General features: G+C 49.3%; 1 protein-coding gene across 1 annotated transcript; it reads left to right on the forward strand.

The window, feature by feature from the left end:
• The first annotated feature begins 2251 nt into the window (after positions 1-2251).
• On the forward strand, positions 2252-4652 carry C4H11orf91 (chromosome 4 C11orf91 homolog). The gene is made up of 2 exons (XM_006975889.3): positions 2252-2875; positions 4088-4652. Exons 1-2 carry the CDS (start codon positions 2374-2376, stop codon positions 4171-4173), a joined length of 588 nt encoding a protein of 195 aa, XP_006975951.1. The 5' UTR covers positions 2252-2373; the 3' UTR covers positions 4174-4652.
• Positions 4653-8778: the final 4126 nt, after the last annotated feature.

Genomic DNA, 8778 nt, shown 5'->3' on the forward strand with positions numbered 1-8778 from the left:
ACAGGCTAGATTGCATTTTTGAGAACATGTTTTGAAATAGTGGGAACTGTGAGGAGGTGGGAATACCCAAGCCCTGAAGTCCACAACAGAACAATGGTTAATTCAGATTAGTAATAAAGGGCTGTTTTGTATTTCTGAGAATAGCATGGCCCTTAGATTATGGCACAAACAACCTCCAATAAGAGCCAGCCTGTTGCCAGGAAGAGAGACTTGGAGACCAGAGGCCATGTAGGCAGCCTTGGCCTTGCCATAATAGAACACAGAGTCCCCTTTTAAAGTAGTTTCTTGATGTCATAGATGAAAAACATTTAAAAACAAAACACAAAGGGGGAATTTTTTTTTTTATTGGAATTAGGAAGAGAAATCAATTGGTCATGGAGCTCTGGCGGAGGAAGAGGGAAAGTTACCCTCTGTGAGTCAGAAGCCAGAAAATGCCCATATTCCCCAGTGACCATCTGTAAGCGGTTGGATGCGGGGTAGCTGAAGTATATAAATAGATATTTCATTAATGGGAGAGCTATTCAGTCTATTTCTGTGCCCTTAGGCATACCTACCATGTATCTCTTCTCATTGTTTAGCTCAGGCTCATCTTGTTTAAGAAATAAAGTAGCCTTTGCTCTTTGGTGTAGGATGTGGAGGAGGGACTCTTATCTCAAAGGCAATCTCCTCAGGATTCTTTTATTTCTATTTCTAGATAACTGACTTAACGCCTTTGATGAGATGGTTTGTTCACCAAGAGCAGTGAATCAATTTTACTGATTGACCTGGTACAGTTCCCAGCACCCACATCCTCTTCTGACCTCTGTGAGCTTCTGAGTGCACACGAAACTCATAAATACACACACACACACACACACACACACACACACACACACACACACAAATTAAAGAAGGAAAGAAAGAAAACTGACTTACAAGTCAAGCAACATGCTAGGTGTGGTGATGCTTGCCTCTAATTCCATCAGGTAGAGAGACAGGAAGATTGCTGTATGTTTGTGGCCAACCTGGTCCACATAGGGAGTTCTAGGCCAGCTTGGACTACCTTTTCTCAAAAAATAAAAGCAAACACCCTTTCCCCCAAGTCAAACTACTTGCCCAAGACTACCAGTTTGGATTTCAGACTCTATCCTTTGCTGCCCCACCCTATATATTTAGCATATATACATACAGCATTCACTTATGGAGCTGAGACCAATTGAGCTGGCCTGGCCCCCCACCCATCCCTGTTCATTCATGCTGGTGATCATTACAAGAACATCCTTAAGGAAATTGACTTCCCCTTAGTTAATTGTGGGAGATCTGCTCCCACTTTTTTTTCCCCCAGGGTACTCTTAAGGAGTGAGGGATAAGAGATTTAGCTAGAAATACAGAGGGGAGAGAGACAGAAACACAGGATAGCCTAGGGAGGGCCTGGATTCTTATACACCAGTCCCTTCTGTCTCTTCTAAAGGGCGTGTAAAAGAATGCCAAGAGGTGGAACAAAGACCTCCCCCTAGCACAGCCAAGTGCAGACCCTTCCAAACACCTGGTAACCATCCACGTGGTCAATCCATCCCCTTATGCAGCCCTGCTGGGTAAAGCAAGCTCAGATCTCACTAGGAAACCTCTGTGGGCTCCCACAGTTAATGACTAATATTTCATAGAAATGTGCTATACATAGCTCTTGGCAGAATATCCAGTTCTCAGGAATGGGTGTGGAGTTTGTGTGGCCACACTGGGATTTCCTCTTGGTGTTAAGCTGCCTTCTTTTTTTCATAAAGAAAAAAGAAATTGTCTGCTTCAGAGTCACTACAAATCCAGATGCTTCCCCCTTTCCTGAATCTTTCACAGCATCGCTAAATTTATCAGAAAAATTTCCCCTTCTCCCTCTGTAAAGGATGAAGTCAGCCATCCATTTTTTCAGTTTCCAAAATAATGAGTCAAGTGTGCTAGGAGCCGGTTGTTGGGAAATATTTTCCGCTTTCCAATAAAAGGAAAGGCTGAATTTCTCTCGAAGCCTTGGCCATCTCCGTGCGCAGGATTAGTATGTGACAGCTTCGGAAATCGAAGGAACCTAGGGAGGAACCTAGGGCCGAGACGGAAGTGCGCCAGGGCTATTTTGGAGCCAGTAGGGCGGGGCAGCAGCTGGAGCCAAAAAAAAAAAAAAAAAAAAAAACCAAGCAAGGAAGGACAGAGGCGGCTTTAGGCCCAGCCGGCTCGCGGGGCGGGGCCTCTGCTCTCCAGAGCCCCGCCTTCCCGGGGCGGGGCGAGAGCGAAGGGCGGGGCCGCGCTCCGTCGGGGCGGGGCCTGTGGAATCTCGGAATTCCGAGACACGGGGCCCCGGCGCGCGTCTCCCGGCGCGGGATTCCTCTCACGCAGACTCCCATTCAAAAGATGCCGAAGGGGCGGCGCGGCAGCCAGAACCCCAAGATGAGCCAGCGGCCGGCCCCGCCCCTCTACTTCCCGTCGCTCTACGACCGGGGCATCTCGTCGTCTCCGCTGAGCGATTTTAACATCTGGAAGAAGCTCTTCGTGCCGCTCAAGGCGGGCGGGGCGCCGGCGGGCGGGGTGGCGGCGGCGGTAGCGGGGGTCCGACCCCTGCCTCTGGCAGCCCCCGCCACGGTGCCGCCGCCGCCGCCTGGCCTGGGTCCCCCCAGCGAGCGCCCGTGCCCTCCGCCTTGGCCGTCCGGCCTGGCCTCTATACCTTACGAGCCTCTGCGCTTCTTCTACTCGCCGCCGCCAGGGCCCGAGATGGCAGCTGCAGCCCTGGTCCCCGGCTCCACGACCCCCTGGCTCGCCTCCGCCTCCCACCCCGAGGAGCTGTGCGAGCTGGAGATCCGGATTAAGGAGCTGGAGCTGCTCACCATCACTGGAGACGGCTTCGACTCCCAGCGCTGTGCGTGACTGCCAACCGAGCCAGCCCACCCCTAGCTGTCCTGATTGTCCGCTCTAGGCGTCCGTCAGGCACCAACCAGAATGTGACCCCAGACTGTCCACAGCCCGAGGAGTCCCACTCCCCAAATCTGTCCTCCAGAGGTCCAGACCCCCGCGTGCTGAATTTCAACCGACCCCTGCTTCACCACACACTTGAGCCAATCAAGCCCTTTAGTTTTAAACTTCACTCCTCAGGGGAGTGAAGTTTCCTTGAGGAGGAAATGTGGACTCTGGATAGACACCTGAAGCACTTCCTCCCTGCACTTCACCTCCTACACAGTAATACCACACTTCCGTAGTCTGGAGCTCCATTCACCACAGGCTGCCTATCTCTGGAGACTAACCTTCACTAGTCAGTCTTACAGGGCGTCTGTGGGTGGGAGGAGATGATTGGAATTGCCCATACCTTGAAAGCCCTCAGTCATTCACTCTGCCTTTCCATGGGCCCCATGCCCTAAGACCCTCCAACAGGAAATCTCGGACTCTGACATTTGATCTTAAGTCTGAGGTTTTAGGGATCTACACCAGAGCAAAGCAAGTGTATTGATGTAAGCGGGAGTCCTCCGGTATATGAACTGATTCCTCTCTATTGGACAGTAAGGCAGTTAGAGCCAGCTGTATTTCCAGAAGGACCGATTGCTCAGGAATTAGTACTCATAGGCTGTCCTTTCTCATCATCTGCTCTGAGGTTTGAATTTGACTACTGGAGGGGGGCAGATGGCACTGGAAAGACCATGTCACCTGTTCTCTGCAACAGGTTAAACTGCTCCCCTCTGCCACACAGGGAGGTGAAGTATGAAAAAAAAAAAAAACAACTATATATTTAGGTATGCATGGCCGTGGGAATGGTCTCCAATCCATCTGATACTCTGTAGGATACACTTTTTCATAGCCACAGGAGACAAAGTCCCTAGAATTTCCAGACATAGGCGTTAGCTATGTTTGAGCTGTTAGGAGATTTTAGGGTCGTGCACAGTTACTTCTCAGAAGCTTGCTCTGAAGTTCTAAGATTCCTCCTCAGAGCGGAGGTGGTGCACACCTGGAATCCCAATACTTAGGAGGCTGAGGCAGAGGGATCAAGAGTTCCAGAACAGCCTGGAGCTACATAGGAAGACCCTGAACAACAAAGCAAAACCTTCCCAGCTGCAGCTGAATCTGTTTTGCTCTCCTGCAGATAAGTTCCTGAAGGCGCTGAAGGATGAAAAATTACAAGGACTGAAGACGACCAGGCAACCCGGAAAGTCGGCCTCCGTCTCCTGAGGAGCTGCCCCCCAGAGCCGGGCAGCCACCTCCTTAGATGTTAGTGCTTAGATAATGTGTCCTTTTGTTGTCATTTCAAAGATGGTTATTTTCTGTTCTGTAGTTACTACTGTTGTTGTTGCTCCCAGCACGTACCTTCACATACAGTTGCCCGCTTGCATGGTAAATCTCATGGCCTCTCTCCTCTCTGCTGATGCTGGGGATCCTCCCTCATGGGATGTAGAGCATGGTAAATCTCATGGCCTCTCTCCTCTCTGCTGATGCTGGGGGTCCTCCTCCCTCATGGGATGTAGAGCATGGTAAATCTCATGGCCTCTCTCCTCAGTGCTGATGCTGGAGGTCCTCCTTCATGGGATGGACCTGCTATCCAGAGTCTCTTGTGGCTTAAGGAGCGGACCCAATACTGCCACTGCCAGGCACACCAGGCTGGCCCATATGTAGGAGAGACTCAAAGCACAGGCAATAAATACTGGTCCTGATGTTGACTCTCAGCCAGAAAGATCATTTGAGGACTAGAACTAAAATTAGAATTTTAGTTGCCCTCCATCTCAACATCTTTCATTTTTAGAAGTATTTTTTGAACCACAAAACTCTGGTAATCTTATGAAAGACATGGTCCTTCTAAGAAGTTCACATACAATATTCAAGAAGTATTTATCAAGTCCTTAGTATACCCTTAGACCCCCACCTAGGTTCTTGGAATTGGGGATGGGGAAAGATAAATGAGTGAAGTACAAGATGGCATCACAGAAAATAACATGCCAAACAAGGAAAAGGAGAATATAGTAAGGAGAGCCAGACGACCCTAGGGAGGACAGGGCGGGGTTCAAACAGGGTCTCTTTGAAGACAAGGCGTGTTTTGTTACCGTTTTGTGATTGAAACAATGTACCCCAGGATAACCTTGAACTCCAAAATCTTCCTGCACCTGCTTCCCAAGTACTGGGATTACAGGTGTATGCTACCAAGCTTGATTAAGAGGTAGCATTTAAACAATGTTGGGAAGTGATTGAAGGTTGTAGCCCTAGGGGAGAATGTTCCAGGCAGAGGGGCCAATGCAAAGGCTTACAGTGGGAGCATGCTAGCTTTAATGAGTCCTTACAAATAAATGAGACGGCAGAGCAGAAGGAGTGAGGGGAGAGGGGGAGGGATGAATGCAGAGGAACTCATTCATAGTTCAGTAAGAACTCATTCTTGTAGCCATGACCAGGTCACAAGGTCCTTGCGAGGCGGGGTTTCCAGCTAAGGTGTAACGGGGTCTGACGTGTGGGGCTACAGGTTCTCCCTGCGGCGACACTGTGAACAGACCGCAGGGGTACAATCAGTGAAGCCCGGAGAGGCCTTAGCCATCAGTAACCCAGCTGAAGAGAGTGCTGACAGCAGCCTGTGTTTAGAGGCCATTGGAGTCCCCGGGCTGAGCTACAACCCAGGTGGGCAGGTTCTGGGGGAGAGGAGCCATTCAGTCTGAGATATGTGAAAGGGAAGGTCATAGAGCTGTGGGGTACATGAGTTCTGGACAAGGCCTTTGCTGAAGGACACATTAGGGAGTCACTGATTTGGAGATAGATGTTAAGACCTGTGAGACCTCCACAGAAGTGTATGCAGGAGAAATTGAACAAATTTCAGAGCCTCCCTGACCCAACCGTCTGAAGTCCAAAATGTTCCAAGATCTAAAACTTTGACCACCAACTCAACTAAGTTTCATGTCGTGAAACTTTCGTTCCATGCCCCAAAGTACTGAAAATATTGTCTAGAATTACTTCCAGGCTATGTGGATAAGCTATAAACAAGCCATGAATGAATTCCATAGTTAAGCTAGGGCCCCATCCCCGAGTTATCTAAGTATGTATACATTGCACACTTTCAAAATCAGAAGAAGAGGAAGATCTCAAACAAATCCACGACACTCCTGGTCCCAAGCATTTTGGCTCCGGAGAGCTCCGAGCCTGGAGGTACTTCTTTGGAGGAGAAGAAGCAGTGCCTTGAAAGAACAGAAAGCAATTAGCCCCGAGTCAGTTGTGTGCGATGACGGGGCATCAAGGAGGTGATGGCCTGCCTTGATAGACAGTGCTGCATGGGGCTGGCAGGGTGGCTCAGTGGGTAAGCGTACTTGCCACCATCCTGACAGCCTGATTTGGATCCCTATGACCCTCTGATGGAAGGAGAACCAACTCCTGAAAATTGTCACCTGACTTTCACACATATGGTGTGGCACATGAGCACCCACACAGAGACACACACATAAATACCTTATAGTCTTTTATTATTATTATTATTATTATTATTATTATTATTATTATTATTGAGATAGAGTTTCTCTGTGTAGTTTTGGTGCCTGTCCTGGATCTCGCTCTGTAGACCAGGCTGGCCTCGAACTCACAGAGATCCTCCTGGCTCTGCCTCTCGAGTACTGGGATTAAAGGCATGTGCCACCGCCACCCAGCTAGTTTTTTAATTTTTAAAAGTTAAATATTTTTTAAATTAAAAAGGATAGGGGGCTGGAAAATGGCTCAGAGATTAAGAGCACTGGCTGCTCTTCCAGAGGTCCTGAGTTCAATTCCCAGCAGCTACATAGTGGCTCACAACCATCTGCAGTGAGACCCTATGCCCTCTTCTGGCCTGCAGGTGTACATGCAGGCAGAACACTGTATACATAATCAATCAATCAATCTTTAAAAAAAAATATAGTGCTGACATGGCAATAAGGTAAGCCAAAGAGTCTACTCTTAGACTTAGTAGCACACAATTTGTACTAGTGATATCTTTAAGAGTAATTTTGGTTGAGCAGTAGGATCAAGGTCTGAATGATGTAATTTTAAGAGAGGAAGAGAGGCTGGGAGTAGGTGGATTGGAGCTGATGGGCGCTGGCCATTCCTTGGGTTTGACTGCAAAGGATACCAGCTAGACCTGAAGCCGGCAGAGCAGCAAGTGGTAAGAGAAGACATCAGATTGAAAACTCGCTGCCTGTTTGTGTTCTGAGGAGGGTACTCCAACAGAATGTGATGGAGGTGGAGAGGGTGGAAACTGTTCAAGCGGCATGCTTGAATCTGCAAGAAAGATGGCGTTTTCATTGGCTCCTCAAACAGATTACCACAGACTCATTATGAGAGAGTGGTTTTTCACAGGAAGCCCAAAGATCAAGCACCGGCAGGTTGGTCTCTGCTTGCAAAGCTGCATTTTGAATGTTGCATCATTTGTAGGGGAGGGACATTGTGTCTTCCCTCGTGGCAAAAAAGCCTAACCGGAAGAGGAACTCACTGCTGAAAGCTGGTTTTATTAATTTGATGAAAGAAGGGTGGGCTCGTGACCCAAACACCTCTGTGAGGCCCTGCCTTCCGCCATACACCGTTACACTGAAGGCTAAGCTTCCAAGATGAATTTTGGAGGGAACAGAGGTATTCACACGGCAGCACAGGGTGTCTAGCATTCAGTAGAGAGACCCACTTGAAGGAAGGCACAGAAGACTCATCTCAATAGGGGCTTACCTCTGTGTGGAGGTACAGACGCTCGAAGTGAGTAAATGGGGTGATGGGAACCCTAGAGGTGGCCTACACATACACACAGATTTCAGCAACCCCCAGCTTGAGGATACAAATCTACAAGCCTGCAAGACCTGGCTGGAAACCCTGGAGTTGAGGGCCAGGCAGGACTGGCCCACTGCAGCATTCGAACCCAGTGTTGAAGGGAATAAATTCCTAACGCAGGCAGTCATTCCCAAAGCTGGAATGTGAGCACAGGGTCAGGTGAAAGTCCTTGGTTTTCCATCTCAGCAATTCATCCAGATGACAAAACACTGTGCAGGCCACAGGGATGGAAGGTGAAGTGCCGTGCAGTGATGAACTTTGTTCTATTACTAAGGCCCTCCCACCCTGGCCGTGACTCTGGGTCCTTCTTCCCATGCTTGGAAGATGACAGACCTGAGTCCAGGCAGCCTCGGTGCTACTAGAGAAGTTCTTGTTGTCCTTGAGAACTTAGGGCTTCCAGGGCAGTGACTGCTGGGGCCTGAACAACCTTAATGACAACAAATGAGAATCAGCCAGGACAACCCAGTGCAAAGCTCAGATGGAGACAGAGGTGTCCCAGGGGGCCTGTGACCCATTATCTCCCTGGAGTCCAGAAAGCCCCTCACAAGGCTATACTCAGATAAGTGCAAAGTGCTCAGGTGTTGCAGCTGACATTAATTTGATTTGATTTATGACATTTAGCCCCCCCCCCATTGTGAGATAGGTCAGTCTCTCATCTTGTTTTCTAAACAAGAGGCCAATGCTCTGGGACCAGGTCACTTTTCTACAGGCACAGGACAGGGCCCGCAGAGCTGGCTTGGAACTCAGGGCTGCCGAGGCTGCCTGCCATGTATGCTTCTGCCTCTGTGAGCAGGCTACAGGGGAGCAGGGTGAGCAGGGTGGCATGGTCACAACTACCCACCCATGGAAGGTGAAGGCAAGAGCATGACAGCGTGTTTAAGGCCGCCCTGCTCCATGGAACTCCCCCCCCCCCAGGACTACATAGTAAGACACCGTCTCAAAAGCAACAAAAAATACCAGCCAAAGCAGGGCCGGGGAGATAATGACTCGGTGGGTAAGAATGCTTCCTGTGTACACATGAGG

Source organism: Peromyscus maniculatus, chromosome 4 (genome assembly GCF_049852395.1).
Source record: "Peromyscus maniculatus bairdii isolate BWxNUB_F1_BW_parent chromosome 4, HU_Pman_BW_mat_3.1, whole genome shotgun sequence".
NCBI lineage: Eukaryota > Metazoa > Chordata > Mammalia > Rodentia > Cricetidae > Peromyscus > Peromyscus maniculatus.

What these genes read in the sequence shown, in the direction of transcription:
- C4H11orf91 (XM_006975889.3), top strand. Translation starts at nt 2,374, where the DNA reads ATGCCGAAGGGGCGGCGCGGCAGCCAGAACCCCAAGATGAGCCAGCGG. An exon ending in CGGCTTCGACTCCCAGCGCT is followed by an intron (nt 2,876 to 4,087) that starts GTGCGTGACTGC and finishes GCTCTCCTGCAG; the next exon opens with ATAAGTTCCTGAAGGCGCTG.